Genomic DNA, 21,030 nt, shown 5'->3' with positions numbered 1-21,030 from the left:
TGTCAAAATATACAGTCAAAATTTAGTTAATCGTAAAAGTTTGTTAACAGCGCGGATTGTTGATTGTTCGTAAAAATTAATTGCGTTTCGATGGACGGCGTACAATGGACGGAGCGATTTGCTCCGGTATTTGCCGTCTCGAGTCTCGTCGTGCGAATGGCATGGCAATGATAATTAATAGCGCGCAATGACTTTACGTGCGCCGTAGTAAAATGTATATGTACACAAGACAAAAATGTATGTGTATATAATATATAGCCAAGGCCATGCGTACTAGATAACCCTCTTCCTTGAAATATTTAATATATTAGAAAATAAACTTTAAGTATTCTGTTTCTTTCATCTTTGGTCAAATATCATAACAATAATATGGCTTCTTGTTACATAAATAACTCGATTCAGTGAATGATTTTCTAGACAAATTATTTAAATCAAAACTCCAAAGCGTGATACAGTATATACTCGAATCCAAGCATCACCTAGGAAATAATTATCATCTGTACATCGCAAAATAATAATTTATAATCCTCATTTTCTATCATTTCGAGTCTTAATGGACTTTAATGGACTTATTAATTAATAAATGCAGTCGTAAAGCTTGTATTTCAGTACTGTTTCTTACGTAATATAAATTTTAAGGTTTGTATATATTAATATATAAAAACCTTCTACGCGCGCCGTGTTTGAGAAGTCGTCTTGCTTATTTGCGAGATTCGCGGCTTTAAATTAATAAATCGCGCGAAATGTCAGTTTCTGAGCTAATATAATTGTTTACTGTAATAACTATGATTGTACAATATCGTTTAATATTTTCTAGTACGTGCCGCGATCGTGCGTTTCATTAATTAATACGACGACACACGAAATAATTCGCGCCGTTATCTGCTCGCTCGAGTTACGCCGCGGAAATGATAACACGGCGCGCGGTGGCCTTGGATACGCAATGGTGTATACCATCAAAACAAACACTGAGGCCATACACAGCCATTTTCGTCGTTATGAAATATTTAACGTGTTATAAATCTACAAGGTGTCCAACTTTGTCAAGTATCTCCGTTATTTCAAGTAATAAGAGAAAATTGTATCTATGTACAAAAGTTTGAAGAGAGAGATGTAATATGATGGCAATGAGTTTTTTTACAAGCGTAGGATAGATCTGAAGATCAGATTATATTATGTTAAACAAAACATTCAGTTTTTTATGATCAATTTTGATAAAGCGAGATTTATTAAATTGTCTCGAGATCGGTTTCAGATAAATTTTTTACTAGAGAAACGCGACACTATAAATATGGATCTATATTTTATAATTTTACACAAACCGTAGCTATTTCTATTTTATCTATATTAGTATAAATTCTTATCACAATAAAAACACATATTCATATTTTACATACTCGTGTTGTATGTTACTTTATTTATATTGTATAAAATGCATTTTTCTATGGACTTTTATTTATATGGCAAAATATGCTGGAAATGCAAAATTTTCACATAAAAGACTGGTCCAGTTATAAACGTAAAATGCTGAGATTTTATATTTTTTTAATGTAAATTATTCCTCGGTTATGTTATGCTTTGACGAGTGGTCAGACGATGAGATTCCGCTTTATTAGCAACGAGGGTGGTGGCATGCCGTTCCGTTCCGCCGGTCACCAACGCGATGCGCCCTGCGACTTCTTACACGCGCCTGACTTTCTAAGCGGTGTGGTAACCTAATTGTAACCTTCGTTTTCTATTATGCCTTTTATGCTACTCTTTCCTCTCTTTCTCTAATAAAGATTTTAATGCTAAATTTTTATAAAATATTTTTACACAATTTGAATGAGAATCGTAATATCAAGGTGTAATACTTAACAATGACACTTGCTAATTGGCCGTATGAGTTTTTAACGGCGAATGATCATTAACATTCGCGTTGTGTAAGACAGCGCGTCACCGACGCTAGTTAATGTCCAGCTTGCAAAGCTCGGGTGGAAACTGCGGGAGTCTTTTGATCCGCTTAATTTGCATAAAGGCACGCCTCGAATGACGAAACGATCAATCAAGTCGCTGCGGGAAACGAGTTACTATCGCCGTTCTTTTCGACCGGCCGCCGCTTCGATTGTTCCGATAGTTTACACGCATCACCACCGGTTTCACTAGACCGCGACCGGCGGAAACGTTGTTTCTCTCGTTCCGAAAGTTCGTTTCTCGCCGTTAAGTCAAGCGCAATGCGAACATCAGACGATAACTTTGAAATGTACGATCTTAATCAATGAGCGCTTCTCTTTTGCACTTTGCATTTTCCGGCAATGAAGAAACTTATTTATTTGTTGTGCACTCTAAACGCTTTTTTGCAACGCAAAAAAAAAATATTATAAAAGACGAGATAATATTGGTGATGTGAGATCAATGTATTTCTTTTACTGTACTTGTGCTGTAGTTTTTTAAACATGTTATTTAATTCATTTGATATTGATCGTGTTACTGAAGATCGTTTGTTTTTTATTAAACTGACTTTATAGACGCTTTGTGATTTATGTCAGAATTCAGGATAAAATAAAATTTTAAATTTTATTGTTAGGATATAAAATAAAATTTTATCCTAACACAACTTTATAATTTTATGTGTAATATCATGTAAATCATGTCATAGAGAAATTTAAAGAATTTAGAATATATATGTGCATAAAGTATGTATTGAAACATATACATATATAAACATATGTAGCATATAAAATTATAATTAAACTTTAATCTTGAAATCTCTAATATAAATTGTATCGTCTTTTTAAACTAAGTTTCAGAAAAGTATTACATTTTTTTATTCTATGTGATTGTGAATTTATACAGCAACTAACGTAACAGTATCGGTTCTTTCTTTTTCTGTACTGATTTTTTAGTATCGATATTTATTTGATGAAAAATAGCAAGAGAACGCATTTATACGCAATCCTATAGCTGCAATGCAGTTAATTCTAAGCATATTGAAAATACATGGCTATGTAATCGAAAAGAGAATTGCATTGGTTCGAATATAATGTACTTGTTCTGGTAGAGGAAGAAATATATGGTCCGGCTATAATTTACTTATTCTACTGTGAGAGTTGAATCTATGGTCTGCCTGCGATGTACTTGTTCTACTGCAAAGAGAGAATATATGGTCTGAATACAACTTAGTTATTCAACTCCGGATAGAGAAATTTATAGAATATTAGAGTATTTCTCGATTTCATTGACGTTTTCCTATATTTTATAACATATCGCTCATTTGTTACAACAACATAAGTAAAAAATTGTCATTTTTTAGTTGTTTGCAAAAAAGTGATAATAATTCAATATACTGAATGAAGAGTAGATGTATAGTTAGATATTTTTATTCCTCTACAATCAGTACATACAGTTATTATACCAAAATCGCATTTAAATATGATGTTACAAAATTTTAATAATTTAAAATATTCACTCATTTTTTGAAAAACTTTTTTTTATCATTATATCATTGTTGCAACAAATGAGCGACATGGACTACATGTTATTAAGTTGTCTTATCAAAATTTTACATTACTCGGGTACTTTACATTAATATTCAGCCGTTGTTTTACCAAATTATATACTCATATATATGTATATAAAGTTAATTAAAATTAAATTATAATTTGAAACCACTTGCAATCATTGCATAATAATTAACAAAACTTTAAATATATCATGCATTATCTTAAAAAGGAGATAATTATATAAATTGTAACATAACGTAATTTCTTGTGTGATAAAACAAATAGGTATCGCTGCAGCAAATCATGCGCCTGGGATCGGATTTGAATCGATCTTACGGCGCGCAGTAAAGAAAAATCGATCGAAAATATTTTTTCGCGCTAACACAACGTGTCAGTATACGATAAATTCTCTCCGTCTTCCCGATATCACCCGTTGTAATTGCGCGTACGATTGTGCCAGCCGAACGACGCTTTGTTACGCGATAGCGTCGAGGATTCCCGGCGCTATCAAGAACTGGAATTCCATTTCCAGGCCCCACGGGCGCAACTTTTTCTATTCTTCTGGTCCAGCCTGATTTATTGTCACCTTTACGCTCACGTGTTCCACGTGCTCGGGGTCTTTCTACGGGTACACCCTGCGGTACACTCACGTGATTGATACGAGGTTGTAGATCGTGGGGGTAAAGGGACGTTCCATAAGCCTCGCGTGCGGCCGGAATTCCCGATTTTCCGCTCTTTTCCCTTCCAGTCGATGTATACTTTGAAAGTGGCCGACGATACCAGCATGTTAACCATTCGCACGTATCTCGGCTGCAAATTGCAACAAATGCGGATCCTTCGAGATTATTTTGTGATACTTTTTAAGAGATGTATTTATTGAGATATTGCTTTTTGAACAATAGACGTCAAAAAAAATTCTATTATAAAAATATTTTTTTATTAATATGCTGATATTGGTATTGTAAAAATATATGAAATCGTTTTATAAGTTCAAGATATGATAAAATTCTGTTTAAAAAAACCTTTTCGTATGTCTTTGAGGATCTCCGTAGGATCTAAACAGTATCCCTTATGGAAAAAGCTATTACTGTAGTTGCGAGAAAGTAGACAAAACTGTTGTAAATATTACAGTAATTGCTATAGCAAAATTGTAGTACTTAAATATTACAGTAATTGCTATAATTTAGTGTAATTTAGTGTAGCAATTACTGTAATATTTACTATAGCAATATTTACTGTATAGTTTTATATATATTTCTCGCAACTACAGTAGCCTTTCAGTAGTATATTTCCGTAACGGAAAAATACACTTTCAGTAGTATTTTTCCGTAACGGAAAAATACACTTTCATGTATCATATATTAATGTAGATTTTTTTACTCGCGATATCACAGAATCATAAACTTTTGCAAAATCATCCAATACTCTAATATAGATATAACTGATGACATAATTCAAAAGCAAGTCAGCTAGGTCGACGAAATCTATATCAACAAAACAAATTTCCGTTAAATCAGTAAAAAGACTTTATGTAATGTTGTTCCAGAAGCTGAAGTGAGATCGCCACGTTTTACTGGGTCAGGCTGGCTAGCTTTTCCCGCCTTAAGAGCCGCTTACAAACATGTTCAATTAGAACTAGAATTTCGACCAGAAGCATGGGACGGGGTGCTTCTCCTGGCGGGAGAACGGGACGATCTTCAGGGCGACTTTATGGCCTTGATACTGCATCATGGCTTTATCGAATTCAGGTACTTAAATTTTATACTTTACGTTATTTAAGCTATCAATTAAGTGATAATAATTGATATATTATAAAATAATTTGATTTTTTATTTTAATACTATTTGCGCACATAAACGGAATTGATATACTCGCACAAAACTATTTAATTAAACAAATAAAAAAAAACATTCAGTATACAATTTATAACGAGATGCATTAGCAAATAATATCATAAAAGAAACATAGATAGCAAACTCTTTAATAGGATTAAATTCACAGAGGTAACATTAGAATATTAATTTAAAAATTAAGAGATCGTCGTAAATGTCATCAAAGCGTGATGAAGATTCTACGTAACTTTTTAAACAGTGTATATCAAGAATGAGAGTTCATCGATTTTTTTTTTTTTGACCCCGCAAGGAGAAGCAAGCTGCATTGAATATAAAGTTATACGAGACACTTTATAGGACACTTCGGCGCCATAATTTCGGAGACTTTTGCCCTGAGTTTGACGTGATCATTAATTAAGCATTCCGTGCCGAGACTAATTTTTCGTTTACAGCTTAATAAGCCGTGACTTAATGGAGTCTATGTACGATTTATGAGCGCTGTGCAAAAACTAAAAGTTTACCTTTTGCAATATAGTCTGATCCCGTACCACCTCTTTTACGACGTTTTGCGCCACCCCATCGACGGAGAACTTTTTCGCCGTGAAAACGATGCCGTAGGATTTATTTTACAACGCACTACGTAAAGTTTCGTCTACAAGTACATCGCGAAGTTATATAACCGCATGACACCTATATAATATTACGAAGATACTTTTCTCGATTGCGATATATACGTAATAGTGTACTCAAGCAATTAAGATACATTGTCCATATTTGTAATCGTGTTCTTATTGAAAAACTCTGCTATAAGTTATACTCTTCAAATAATAGATTCAAGAATTCTTTAAAGTAAAGTAAGTAATATCTATTTTTTAAATTGCCATGAAATCATATATCTTAGGCAATGCTAACAAATCCACAAAACAAAGCGCAAAATATGCAATAACAATTCAAAAATAATTTGAAATGCAAAGAATAGAATATTCGCCGCACATTTATTTTATAAAATATAGATTTTGCGGGCTGATATCTATTATGGGCAGTATACGGCGCAAACACAAGGCCGCCATGCAAGATGTTATCATTCGCATAATAAAGTCGAGCCAATAGGTAATAATGACAGCCATTCCGTTTATCGTTGCAATATTTATCGAACAATCGCGACAAATATTAAAAAGTACTAAACGTTATCGTAGCTCACTGTAATTGCTACGATAAGCAGTTATTAACTCGCACTAATAAGGACTCGAAACAGCGATAATTTATACTTATCGAAGTAGATGTTTTACGCAAATTATTAACTTCAAGCCACACGAATCTCGTAAATAAGCAAAACGAACGAACGAATTCTCCGACGGCGAAAAGTTTTCATAAATTACGAACGATCGATATACAAAGGCCGAATTCATATACCACGCATGTGGTCGTATTAATACGAGCTATATTACGACTGTTATTAATTAAACACATCGTTTGGAGTAAAAATCGAAACGATAGAGAATAGGGATTATAATCTACTGTTTCGCGCCATACATACGGGTGATAATTATCTCCTCAGCGACGCTTGGATTCGAGTATTGTATCGCGCTTTGAACTTTTGGTTTAAATATAATTTGCCTAATATATATATATATTTCGATATTAATGTAGCGCGAAATAATATACAAATCGTCGGATCGAGTTATTCAAATAACGAGAACTGTCGTGATATATCGAATATATATTGAAAATTAATTTAAAATTAAAAAAACCAAATATTTAAAGCAATTTAAAGTTTATTTCATAATATTTTAAATATCTCGAAGAAGGCTGACTCGAGACTGACTTGCGGCGCAGCCTTAGTATGTTTATTCTTTGTACATCTCGCTACGGCCTGCATAAATTCGTACGATGAGACGAAACTCGGCAGGTAGCGGAGCGAATTGCTCCATACGTCGTATTATCTATCGAAACGCGATTATTTTTTACGAACAATTAACAACTCGCGCGGTTAATTAACTTTCACAATTAACTAAATTGTGATTATATATTTTCGCATGATTGCGTCTCAATTAGTCACTAATTCGACTTTGTTAATTACTCGGTATTAAAATACCAATATCATTTTTTAATTTCTCAGTCATAAACGGGATGTCGCCTGTACACGAAGCGAATAGACTTTTGGACTGAACGATGTTTAATGATATTTAGCTAATGAGTGTCGTAATCAAATCTATATTTGAATATTTGTCATCTTTATATGACATGTAGCATGAATTCGGTATTTGTACATCGTTATTCGTGAGTTGATGAAAACTCTACACCGTTTAAGATTTATTCATTGTGTTTATTTGCGAGATTTGCGGGTGTCGAGGGAATTACAAAGCTTCGTACTTTTTACGCGTTCTTCTTCCGTTACGATGTGCAGTAGTAAAGTGTACGTCGTGTGAGATTAACATCAGGAGTGCAACAGTAAAGTGCTGTGAGATAATCTTATTCTGGTGATTAGTACGTGTAGTCGTAATTAATTGTATTTTCGCGAGTGTTGTGAGTGCAATAAATGAATCTGACAATAAGAGGAAGAGGAGGATGTGTAGGAGATGGTAAAGCACCGTGGCTGAGTAAATATAACATCTCATAGAGACTTATTACGTTAGAATAAATGTGCTCTAGAATAAAGTGATACAAATACATATCCTTGAAAGTAGTATAACCGTCAATTTTTTAAACATTTTACGTACAAATTGTCAAGCATAAGTATAAGATTTTCAGGAGAATCATAATTTAGAACACCATGAAGGTATGGTACATTAATAAGTTTATTTTGTTTGAAAATTATTCAACGCCAACAGATTATAACACATTCAATTTCCATGTATAATATTGTTCAGATAAAAAAAGAAAAAAAAAGAAAGAAAATAAAACCATAATAAATAGAATGTATTGGAATTTTTTAAATATAAATTTTTTTATTCAAATTCCTCCCAAGTGATGAAATTTATATTTCATGGATAATGAAGAAACGAGATGTTTATGTTCGTTCCGTATATTTTTAAATATAATAAAAATAAATCACATCTATAAAAGTGGGAAAAAATCGATAATTTAATTATATTACCTATTTTATTTTCTCTTTCTCAAAAATTTTTAGTAAAATTTGCGGTCTGTGTTTAGCTCTTATTTGTTTCTAGGATTAAATATTATATAAGCTGGGTAAAAATAATATTCAGAGCTTTTTTTAATGTGTATCGCAAACACATAACTAAAAGAACAGAAAATATTTCATATCAAATATTTTATTTACTGAAATATTTTATTTGATAAAAAATACGCTAATGATTATTATTATTTATTCTTATAATGAATAAAACAATTTTATTTTGTAATAAAAATTTTAAAAATTATCAAATTTAAAAAGTTCCTATATAACATCGAAATTATTATTGTATGATATCATATATAGTAATATGTCATAAATGTCATAAGTATGAATAAATTTCCTAAAAGCAAAATATGATGAATAAGAACGTGACAGGTTTCGTAAGTAGCAATTTGTAAAAAAAAAAGAAATGTACATTCTCGAGGATGAATTTCTATGGTAGCTTCTATTCAGATTTTGCACTGAGATTGCATAAAGGGATTAAAATCATATAGATCAGATATCGCGAATTCATATATAGACACATTCATCAGACGTGCCATGTAATTTATTCATTGACTGCCTATTGTTTCCCGAATTCGTTTCCACAGTTCATTAGTCGAACGCTAAATGCTTAGCCATATAGATTTATTGTTCTATTAACTAAGCAGAGAATATTATTGTGCGGGCTTACATATTAGTGGATTACTTTTGCAATATGCGAATAGATTATCGCCACTGATGATGATTTCCATACTGATTGTGGCAAACAACATCAACAATATTCCGAAATAACCGCAAATGTTATTGTATGCTAATCATATTCTTTCTCGTCATTAACGAAAGCTTATCATCATTACGACATCAAGAGATTGTTATGTAAATTATTACGTTCAGCAAACCGCTAAAATAGGCAGGTATATTTGATGACTAATTTTTTTACACTAATAGCGTTTTGTACGTAGGTAGCTACAGTGAGTTTAGACAAAAAAAAAAGAGAAAAACAACGCTACATTAAGCAAATTTATTTCTGGAATAATTTTTTTTTAATTAGGTACTGATTTAGAATTATAAAGGTTTATAACATATTCATATGAAATTCTACTTATTACTTTCTACTTATTACTTATTACTGCGAAACAAAATAAATTCTTTATGGTTAAGCCGGATCAAGCAAACGAGCGTGAATAAACACGAGTGGACGATTTACTTCAATGAACAGCATTGTGAATGCTGGCGGCGCCGCCCGCACTCATTGAAGCAAGTTTATTTGTGCCCATTTATGTTAAGTTTAGTTCCGACTTTATGTATCAAAAGAACATTATTATGGATTCCATACTGGCAACGGCCGCGCGCGATATTCCGCGACGTGTCCAACATTCCCAATCGATTAACATCACCCTCGTACCTTTCTGCGATAAGGTTCGATTGCGGCAGCGGTGTGGGCACCGTGAGGAGCACGGAAACGGTGAAGCTGAATGAGTGGAACACCCTGAGTGTCTACAGACATCGATGGGACGCCTGGATCCAGCTGAATCAGGAGAAGAGGGTGGAGGGACGATCGAAGGTAAGGACACTTCATTTTATTTCCATCAAGGCCAGACGCCGCGCCGCGCCGGATATTATTTACCCGCGTATACCGCGAATTCAAGGAGGGAATCGATATTCCGCGGCGAGGTGGGGCGTATTATCGGGATTACCAGTGAGTTTATTCGAATTCTCGGGATTCTTATGGTGACGTCCACACGCTCGCTCGATCGCCTCCCCCGGGACTATCCGTTCGTGTTTTACGTAAAAACAGAATGAGAAAACAAAACTCAATTACGATAATAGTTTCACTGTCGCTGGTAGCGGTAATTAAGCATTTCATTTCGTTAAGTAAACATTAGTTTGAAATATTAAGTGTAAAAATCTTACTCTCTCAATGTTTTAATAAACATCTACTTAAAATAATGATAAAAGATGCACAAATTAACGATAGTAGACAATAAATTTGTAACTCGTGTAAAAATGTACATATAAAAAATCTACAAATGCAAACGGCATATCATATGCCAACAATATTCATTATTTTTACTCGAACACCATCAATATTCGTGGTCAGCTGTAGTAAGATAAAATTATTTCCATTCGACGAAATCCACTCGCGAAAAGTTTAATGGCAGCAAGGTGGAACCAACATTAAACGCTGTTGTATCTCACGGAAACTTCCCGGAAACTTTAATGAGAGAATGTAGTCCGGAAATTGAAGAAACGTTCTTACATTTCAAAACTTCTTTCTAGGGTATTCCATGTGGGCTGTGCAAAATTTTTGACTTTTTTTATTTTATTTTGCCCGCGAAGTTGAAACTTCGTTGCCAGTTATATCGATATGTGCTAAAACACATTATACAATGTTGCCGCAACAAAACTTTGGCTTTCTTGAAAATTCTCATTTTGCTATAGAAACTGCAAAAACTTCGCATGAGAAATTCCCTGTATTTTTGCTGTGCTAGTTATTACAAGAAATGAGATATGAACAACAGACTCTGAAAAGATCACAATTCTTACTGTAACAAAAGTAATAAATTTCTTATTAGTTAGCATAAGAAATCATAGAAAATGCAATATTCTCTAATTAATTTCAAACAGAATTTAATTTAAAAAGTTTTAATTTAAAGTTCACAATGCATAGGTATGTACATGTATGTTAAAAATATTAAACATATGTATAATGTTAAAAATTGAAAGGTTATGACGAATGGTGGTCTTTCTCGATATTATTGTTAAAAAAAGAGACCAACTGAAAACATTGAGCGAAAAAGTCAACGTAAACAACAGCGGAATAAAGAGGTTATCTCACTGAGAAAATAGTATATAGTAGAATATAATATTCTGGAAACATGCAAAAACACTGACGTAAGAAGCTAAAGAGTACAATAGATATATGTATTGAGATAGCTAGGAGGTTATATAAAAGCGAAGAACCACACCCCAGAACGAGGCCGCACCTTCTCGATCAATCTAATCAGAAAAAAGTGCCATTGTCCATAAAACATGTCTGAATAAGGTACTTCCGGCCAAGTAATCATCTATCAATTTCACTCTTTCCCATATATTAATCCGTTTTAATCGATTACCCTCACGCTTGTTCAGAGTTCATTGAAATAGCGTAAGCCGAAGACCTCATAATAAAAGAGAAGCCGCGTAATAAAGCAAAATTCGGAATGCATTTAAATAGCTGTTGCAGAAATGTATTGTTTTATATTTTATTTATTCCAAGAATTATATACCTATAAAATCCATCATAAATATGAAATAAATATTTATATCGGTACTATTAACATTGATAATAACTTAAATATACAAAAATAAAAAAGTTTGTATTGTATTTTTTTCAATTGTATAATATATATTATCGTACAGGGTGTACATCATAAATGTAAATTGCTACTTCAGGAGCGTATTCTACTCATCGTCCACATTTATGATACACCCTGTATTATATTATTATATACAAATTATATTATTTATATATTGGCAGCATTAATATATAAATGATATGATTGCCCATTGAACAGGAATAATTATTTTACAATTAAGGGGAGAAAAAGAGATAGAGAGAAACAATAATCATTATAACAATTACTATTGATTCAATTATTTCATACTATCATATTCAATTTATAGACCGCAAGATTTCGATTTTCAATTACATTTAAATACAATACAGACCTTATTTAACTTTGTTAAAAAATTATGTAGATATATCAAAGATAATCCGTATTTTCACGTACCGAATGATGATTAATAAATTTTTGTTTGAAATATATATGTCAGAATTTATTAATCATCATCGATTAATATATTTAATCTTTTGAACTGCACGCTATATGTACAAGTATATTGCAACAATTTAATTAGTTTTAACAATCAAAATAGAGCCAGATCGGTTTCACTCTGGTTATACGAACTTCCGCATCTTTAAAGTCTGAAAATCGTGCTTAATTTAGAGTCAGTGATTTAATTTACGATGCATCAGCGTGCCACAGAATAATGCATCTCCTTTCTGATGCAAATGCCGTATAATGTTCTTTGACGCGTGAGACTCCCATGAGATTCGTGTGTAGTCGTTTTGCAAACGAATACACGAATCTTATTGTTAACTAACCCGTTCCTTAGTTTAATTGTATTCGGCGCTTGCTACATAGATACTTCTTTTCTTTTTTTCTTAATTTAGCTTGCATCGCTTCTTCTACGACGCCCATTTGCCTTGTTATTTTGCAAATGAGATGCGGTGCCGAGAACGAAGGATCAGGAGCGTAACTGAGACAACACAAAATGTTTTTACACTGGCGATAACAAATAAATCACTAATTAATTATGTTCTTATTAATTTAGGCATTCTTAAATGATCTATTGATCGTTGCATAATTTCTGACACATTTTACGAAATAGATTAAAACGTTAAAGTTTGTTTAGAAAATTATGGTATAAATGTAAATATAACTGTAATTGTAAGTATGATAAACATATTCGAGTTAATCGAGTTCGATAATCTCCGATAACTGAACATTAAATATTAAAAGAGCAAGTGCCGTCGATAAATGTCTCATCTATTTTTTTTTATCAATCCTCTTTCTTCAACGAGTCTCTCAGGCGTTCAGAATAGCGGTATGATAACGAGGAATTATCGGTTGGTTCTCGACCCATCTGTTTTTCCCAGGCTAGGTTTAATTACCTTTAAAATCGGGCAGCATCGCCGGCAAATGGCTTCGCGTTTCAAGCCCACTTTATCCTAGAGTGCCATTAAGCACTCGGTGTCCTAACGACAGCGTCGTAATTAGAGAAGCCATCCCTGATCTCTCCGTTGTCTTCTTCTGTTCTCGCCGCGCCGACTCTTTCCCTTTTTCTCTCGCTTTCAATCCCTCTTTTTCCCCCTCGCCACATTCTCTTCTCTTTGGAAAAAAAGAACAAGAAGCTAAAGCGAAATTGGTTATAAAAGCCTTCGCGATCACGCGTGTGATCTTCTCACCCGGTTTAAGAAATTTCCTTTAAGAATGGAATTCGAGAAGCGATTTGATAGCCTATGATCGCTCAAGACACGTGCGTTCGAATACAAAACGCACGATAAAACGACGTCATGTATGACAATGGGCATAGTTTGTCGTCCGATACGAGATAGAGAAATGTGAGAAATATGCGATGAGAAAATAACACGGATTTCAAAAACAGAAAAAGTTCCCTATTTCACGTCATTTTGTGATATTGTTCCTTTTGCAATTATTGCTCGACCGTATTTGCTTTAATTTTTAATTTATTCGTTTTATAATTAATGCTATTAGAGTCATGCACTGTGTAGTTATTTGATTAAAGACTTTTTTGCGAGAGACAAACTTGTCACAAATATTTTAATGTGATTTAATTTTCTGTTATTATATCAATTAATGCAACATTAATAAAATTCTTTTAAACATAAAATCTCTATAAAAATAAATTAAGTTTATTTATAGTCAAACTATTTTTTTATCTATAGAATTATTTCATTTTATTATACACTTAAATATGATTAAAATGTTTCGAGATAATTTTTATACTGTTATTATTGTTATCACAGAAATGTATAAAGACATAGGAAATAGCGCTGAACTTGTACGTCGAATGGAACAATTTCATGCATTAATCAGGCAACCATGCAATTGCGCCGGTTCGTGCGTTACACTGTAACTACGTATGTATAACTGGAGAATTCCGACTTCAATTGCAGGGCTTGTTCTCGAGAATTACGTTTCGCGAGCCACTCTTCGTCGGCGGACCCGGAAACACGACCGGTTTGGAGCGACTTCCGGTGAGGACTGGATTTAAGGGCTGCATCCGGCATTTGGAGGCGAACGAGCATCATTATCGCTTCCCATTGGCCCCGCAGGGCGACGCCGCGAATGGATTCGACATCGGTGAGTACAGCATCGCGGCGTAGCATCCGGTTTCGGCATTTCGCCGAGTCGAAGTTTCCTAATCGTCGAACTCTCTCGTGATCGATTTCGAACAGGGACTGAAGTAGTTTCGGCGACAATTCTATGTTGATATTATGTTTATTTTTATGCCTATAATATCACGATGCTAAAACACTTTTAATCATTCTGACGATTACATATAACATGGTCATAATAATTTTCACGGAATATATGAAAGTTTAAAACACGAAAATGGCAGCGTAGTAAAATATATATTAATATATTATTAGTATTTATATATGGTATTATAGTTGTTATAGGTTTTTAAATTTAATGTTGCATTGCAACTAACAACTCAACGTTGTGCAATGCAATGGTTCGACTATAGTTACAATTTTGTTCCTCAACCAGTAAAGTACCGACATACGCGTACGGAGATTTGAGCTACTTGGGGAATCCATTTCCAGCGACGAAAAAAAAAACACGAAGAATATATTCGGAGTTAAATCGAGCGGGCGTCGGAGGATTTGCCAACTAAATTCATGTGACACCTGTTGTCCGTTTGCCGATATAGCTGTTAATTCGGCCACCCGGTAGCATTCTGTCGCATTCCGACCGATCATGTCGTAGATGCAAAGGCGGCTAATTAGAGTTCATAGTTATTAATTGTTTCAAATATTTCAGCTCTGGTTCTACGTCAACTTTACAGCTGTCGCGCAACGGAGAATAAATAATAATAATAATAAATCTCTGCACACGGGCGCGCACGAGCCACCTTTATTATTTCGTTGTTTGCATGATAATAAATGATGTACCAGTCTCGTATTAAACGTCGCTTTTTCCCTTTTTCAACTAGTGATTTATTAGGAGAAAATTCGCGTTGCACTGTTATACGAGTTGCGTTTGCTTATGTCGATTGTTCATGAGAAAAATGCATGAACAAACTTTTCCACTCTGCAAAGATAATTATATATTCAATTTAAATGGATTCAACACATAACGGCTGAATAGTATACTCGTCAAATCAGTGTTAGAATTTCATCGGTATTAGATCACATTTTTTTGTTTTTAAAACAAAAACAGCATCGTAAAAATAACTATTCAGATCTAAATGGTTAAAACACTCGAATTTCTTTCAAAATAATAAAAATTTACAAGGGCGATAAAGTAGATCGAAGACGTAGTAACAAGTTAGCTAAAAAAGAGGCAGTAAAGATGAAAAGCTGACTAAAAGAGATAGTGAAACAAAATTTGTTACAAATTTAAACGACCGTAAATATAAGGCCATTCAATTCTAATTCCTAGGTTAAATAACTTAAAGGGGAACAAACATTTTAACGACTAATTTTATGTTTCTTTAATTTGTTTAAAAAATATATATGGCCAAATGTGGAAAAATACTATCTTTTATTTACAAAAAGTTAAATTAACCTTTTCCGAATAGCTATTACGTATTGTTTAATAAGCCATCAAAACTAATAACACTATTTATTTAATTCCTTTCGATATCTTTAACAACTCGAAGATAATAGAACAGATTCAAACAATTTGTTCTATATTTGAATGGTTGCTATACCGTTTTGGTATATCCGCAGTGAAAAATAATACTCGAATAGACTGAACTACTACATCCGCGTAGTTATCGTTTTTTTATGGATTTACAGATTATCGAATTTTTCTTGTTAAAAAAAATCTGAAACTGCGATGTTTGAATAACAGGGATTTCCTGTTTAATTGTGCATCGGAAATGATACACGATCGTGAGATCCGGCAGTCTTTTTCGTCAGCGAAATCGCTGCGTTAACCAAGACTGTGATTATCGCGAGTAATTATCGTTATCATTACCGGAGTGTCGGTAATTAATTGTCAACATTTGGGCGAAGTCGTGTAGGTCCGACTATGCAACAGCTGCTTTATATGTCGCATTAATTAGCTCTGAGTAATGGACATCTGTCTGGGTATTTATATCACGGCGCGGCGCGGCGCAGCCAACCAAATGTTATCTCTATTTTGTAATATCGAGCGTGTTTGTAATATGTAGGTACGGAACATTATTTAGATATATGTAGTCGGACATATCCGAACTAACCCAATCGTGCGACAGATACGATATTAATGTCAGTAAACATGATATAATAGAATATAAATAACACCGAAGCGAAAATGCTCTTAACGGAAGGTACAAGTAAAAGTTTGTTTTAAAGTAAAGCAAAAACGCATTTTGCATTTTGCATGAATAATCTCATTTAATCTTATAATGTATATGCGAAGCGTTTAATATTTTATACTTTGCCTGCAAAAGCTATATATATATATATATTACTGATACAAGTATTATAGATTTCCTTCCTTGGAGCAGATTTAGTGTTTCCGCGTGTATATAATGTACACAATACCATACGGATGTAGTACATTAAAATCGGATGAAACGCATCCGCGAGCATAATCGGTTATGTACGGTTAATCAAATATATCGCACGCATGGAGTACGGTCTTTATTAGCGTGTAGCATTAATTATCAAAGATTAATCGATATCAATCGAGGCATTATTATGTAAATTTACGAAGTACCAATTGCCGAATTGAAACCCGTTTTTATTTACAGTTCGTACATGTTAATGCGTGTAAACATTGTATATAATTAATACAGATATTTAATTTAATCGTGTACGGTTTACACTTTACATGCATTTATATAAGATATGCTCATAATTAATTATTATTTCTATTGCAATTATTATATCTTAAAACATATAATTTAAAAAAATAACAGAGAATGATATCGGAAACTATATTGTATAAAACTGTACAAAAATTGAAAAATTATTCCAATAGAAAACTTATTATTTCTGTTATACTATATTATAAATCGGAATGTGTGAAAAATATTAACGTTTTATTTAATGTATGCAAAATAACATACAATCTCTTTAACATCAAGATTATTCCATTATTATTTTGCTGTTATTTTCGATCTGCGACTATCGGTTTGTTACAAATGGTACCTCGCACGAGATAGATGAGACGGCGGGTTAAATCGAAAGTTCTGCGTTACTTTCCGATTGGGTCTACGTTTGCCGTATGGGGAAACCCATGAAAAGATAACACCATTTAGATTGGAAAACTTCGGCCTGCAGAGTTCGAGCACTCGCGGGACCGGGAGAAAGTAAAAATCGTTCGGGTCATTCATTATTGTGAGATCGATACTGGTTCGATCTTTTCTCAGGCGTTCCGATTCAGATCTTCATCTTTATAAGAATGATTTTAGTCCAGTGTTAATCTTTCTTTCAGTTTACCGAGCTTTTTCTCTATACATAAAACCAATAACAAATAAATATAAAAAAATATTTATAATAATACAATAAATAACTATAAATTAAAATAAAAATGAAGACGGTTAGAAAAAAAAAATTATTAGAATTATAAATAATAGGTAATCAATACATTTCTAATTATTATTTATTAAATATTAAATCTGCTAGTTGAAAGATCAAAATTGACTCTGTATTTTTTCTACTTTTGTAAGCTATTTTGTGTAACGTATCCGTTTAAAGGAGTCCGGTTACAAGTAATAATCTGCAATGTGATAGCACAAGTTTGCGGTTTCACAGAAATATCAGCAAAAATTAGTGATATAAAAAACATATAACGTTAAATATATATCTCGCAGGGGGGGGGGGGGGGAGGCGGAGAATCGCATATTTCCGATCGGTTGTTCCGTCACGTCGTAAAGCTCAATATCGAGCGTTATATCGTGATGGTCGACGTCGCGGGCGCGCGCAAAAAAATTCCCCGTCAATGCTCGCGCGCACACGCTAAATGATATCGTCGAAAATACGATGAGGCGGAAGAGATTGATACTTCTCCACTCCGATAAATCGGACGCGACGGCCTGTCGAGGCGCGAGTGATTTTATTGGTTTTATCTCGCGCGCAGTCGAATCTCTCGTGTCGAGTCGAGTCGATTCGAGTCGAGTCGAGTCGAAACGAGTCGGCCTCGATCCGATTCTCACTCGTGTAACTCTTGATTTCGCACTCCGCCGGAACTTTTATTAAATCGCCTGATTTATTGTCGTTCCAGAGGAGTGCACGGCCGACAGGTGCAGTAAGGTGCCGTGTTCTCACGGTGGAAAATGCCTGACAACCGGAGGCGACACGGCTGTCTGTCTCTGCCCGCTCGGCTACACGGGCGATCTTTGCGAGACCCGAGTGGACCTGCAGGTAACTGAATCAATTTCGAAGGAATTATAAGCATGAACAATTACCAAGCCTATATAAATGAGAACGAAACCTGCTGATAATAACAAAGTTCCGAAGTATCTCTTCGTTGACTACGCAAAATTGCAGCATTATGCTGCAATTTAGCATAGTCGATGAAACCATTAGCAAATCACTTGCCATATATAAGAACAGCAAAACAGTTCGTTATAAATAATTGGTGAACCATACGGTTTCTTTCTAATTTATTCTGACAATTTTTATATTTTTGTAGATAAGTACACATTGAACACACATTTTTATATTGCGTGAATTTGTTTTACGTAACGTTTTTGTTACGAAGCAGTTATATCTTAGCACACATTCATACTAACGTACTTAAATTAAGGTTCATCTCCGTTAAAGGTTACCAAGAATAGATGAAAACTAAATCTTATAATAGTCACGTTTCTAAATAAATTTAGTAATTATATATGGGATAAGTTATAGACAGATAAGACAGTATCAGAAAATAGATTTCTTCTCATTTTGCAAATGGAAAGCAATTGCATAATAAATTGTTATGGTTCACCAATTAAACTTGTTACTATCGTAAAGATATAGACGTTTGTGATCTCAAGTCCAATTTTAGTAACCTTCGGATTCTACAAACGAATATTGCAAGGCGCCGTTCGCATGCTAATAATGTTCACTGCAATCTATTTCCAGTCGGCTAAAGTTTTCATCTAACACGATTCATGTTTTCAATTAAGACTTAACGTATATTTCCTTCCTCCAATTTTTAAAATAGCTTTTACATAATAAAATAATGTAAAATTTGATAGAAGATTGAAAATAAGATCTTGAAAGATAATAATCTTTCAAAAACGAGATTCAATAACAGCATTTATTAAATATTTTAAATTATGAATTGCACCAGTCCGCGAATCCATAGTTTTTAACGCGAAAATTATAGTAATATCGTTTAGTTTGGCACGTTTGTTTTACTATTCCATTATAATATTCCCATCTAACATATGTATAAAATTTCACTGACACATCGGATCTACTTAGGAGCTCATCAATCATACGCGGCGTAATAATTAAATTCGAAGACAGAAATTTATTTTTCTAAATGCCAAATTATTTTCAGATCTAAAAATTAATATATTTTTTCGATTGTTCGTACCCGCGTCATCAATTAGAAGCATTTCAATATGTGTAACTTCGGCTTTTAAAATATCTGTTTTTCGAAAAACACATGTGCACACGAGTATTGCATATATATATATATGTAATTTACATAGAACGCTTCCATATACATGCAATGGGATTGGTATTGCATCTACACTTGCGAATACAGGCAGCGAACAGTGTTTACATCATATCAGACATGACGTTGTTATGCCGTACGAGATTTGATGGATTATACGCGGCTTACTTTAATCTAAGACTCGATTGCATCGACAGCGTGAATCGAATAAGTTTGACTTAAGCATCAGCTATCTCTTTCTAGATTAAATTCAAATCTATCGTGAACGAAGAAAGAAAATTTAATTCTTTCACAATGTCTTAGCAGTTCTTTTTGACCTTTTGGTCTCCTACTTTTTCTTGCTCGAAAAGGTATACACATATGATTTTAAATTGCTTGAAAAAAGAGATTTGAGTTCACAAAGAACTATAAAAAATTTACAGCAATGCTCACAATATTAAAATAGTTCACATTATTACAATTTATTCAAGTTGTCTCATCGTTTTCGCGTAAAATACGGTGGCTACTCTATTTCGTTTAGTATTAAAAAGCGGCGTCCCTTGTATGTGCATTATTCCGCTGTGTTAATGCATTGTCGCAAAATGCGACGCGGCATACGAAAATCGATCGTGTCCGCCCGCTTCGCAAATGACGCGTTTATCCGCGCAATAAGCGGTTGGCTACGAGTAATTAACATCCGCGCTGTTAACGAGGCGGCTTAAACGAATAGACGGACGTAATTCGCGCATCGATATAATATATGCATATGCATGCAAAAATATGTTAGACCGAACGATGTGTATTGAAATCCTCGCGATTTATATCAGTTGGCTTAATGGAGCGAACGCTGCCGCACTCGCCGGAAGTCACCGTATGTGGTTCGCCCGCGCGTGTGCACGGTTTCTCGCGGATTATGCGCGGTTATATATACGATATCGATTATGGCAATGGCGGAAAGCGGCGGGGTAGCATATTCGTGCTCTCCGATATGATGAAATTGGTATCGGCGTACGACCGATATTACTTCCGGCACGAAGCGGAATGACACCAAGTGCCGAGCTATAAAGATTCATTCACATGCATCAGTGACGGCTCAGTACTTTGGCCTCAATATCAGTGACGGTTGCGCTAAGCTCAATTTTCTGGGAGCCAATCAAACTGTCCTCGGCAAATGTAAAGGATTGCAAATTGAAAATTATACTTCAACATTAAAGAAT

General features: G+C 33.9%; 1 protein-coding gene across 3 annotated transcripts in view; it reads left to right on the top strand.

Annotated features, from left to right (window-relative positions):
* Window positions 1-21,030, top strand: part of LOC112462066 (pikachurin) — a 98,629-nt gene that overhangs the window by 57,898 nt on the left and 19,701 nt on the right. For all 3 annotated transcript variants that reach the window (XM_025027614.1, XM_025027616.1, XM_025027615.1), the window contains exons 6-9: window positions 5,029-5,230; window positions 9,855-9,999; window positions 14,179-14,365; window positions 18,446-18,585. In XM_025027614.1, the coding sequence (XP_024883382.1) occupies window positions 5,029-5,230; window positions 9,855-9,999; window positions 14,179-14,365; window positions 18,446-18,585 (674 nt within the window). The remainder of the gene's footprint in view (window positions 1-5,028; window positions 5,231-9,854; window positions 10,000-14,178; window positions 14,366-18,445; window positions 18,586-21,030) is intronic.

Source organism: Temnothorax curvispinosus, unplaced genomic scaffold (genome assembly GCF_003070985.1).
Source record: "Temnothorax curvispinosus isolate PA1 unplaced genomic scaffold, ASM307098v1 QBEX01011959.1, whole genome shotgun sequence".
NCBI classification, from domain to species: domain Eukaryota; kingdom Metazoa; phylum Arthropoda; class Insecta; order Hymenoptera; family Formicidae; genus Temnothorax; species Temnothorax curvispinosus.
This window is presented reverse-complemented; position numbering and strand designations above follow the sequence as displayed.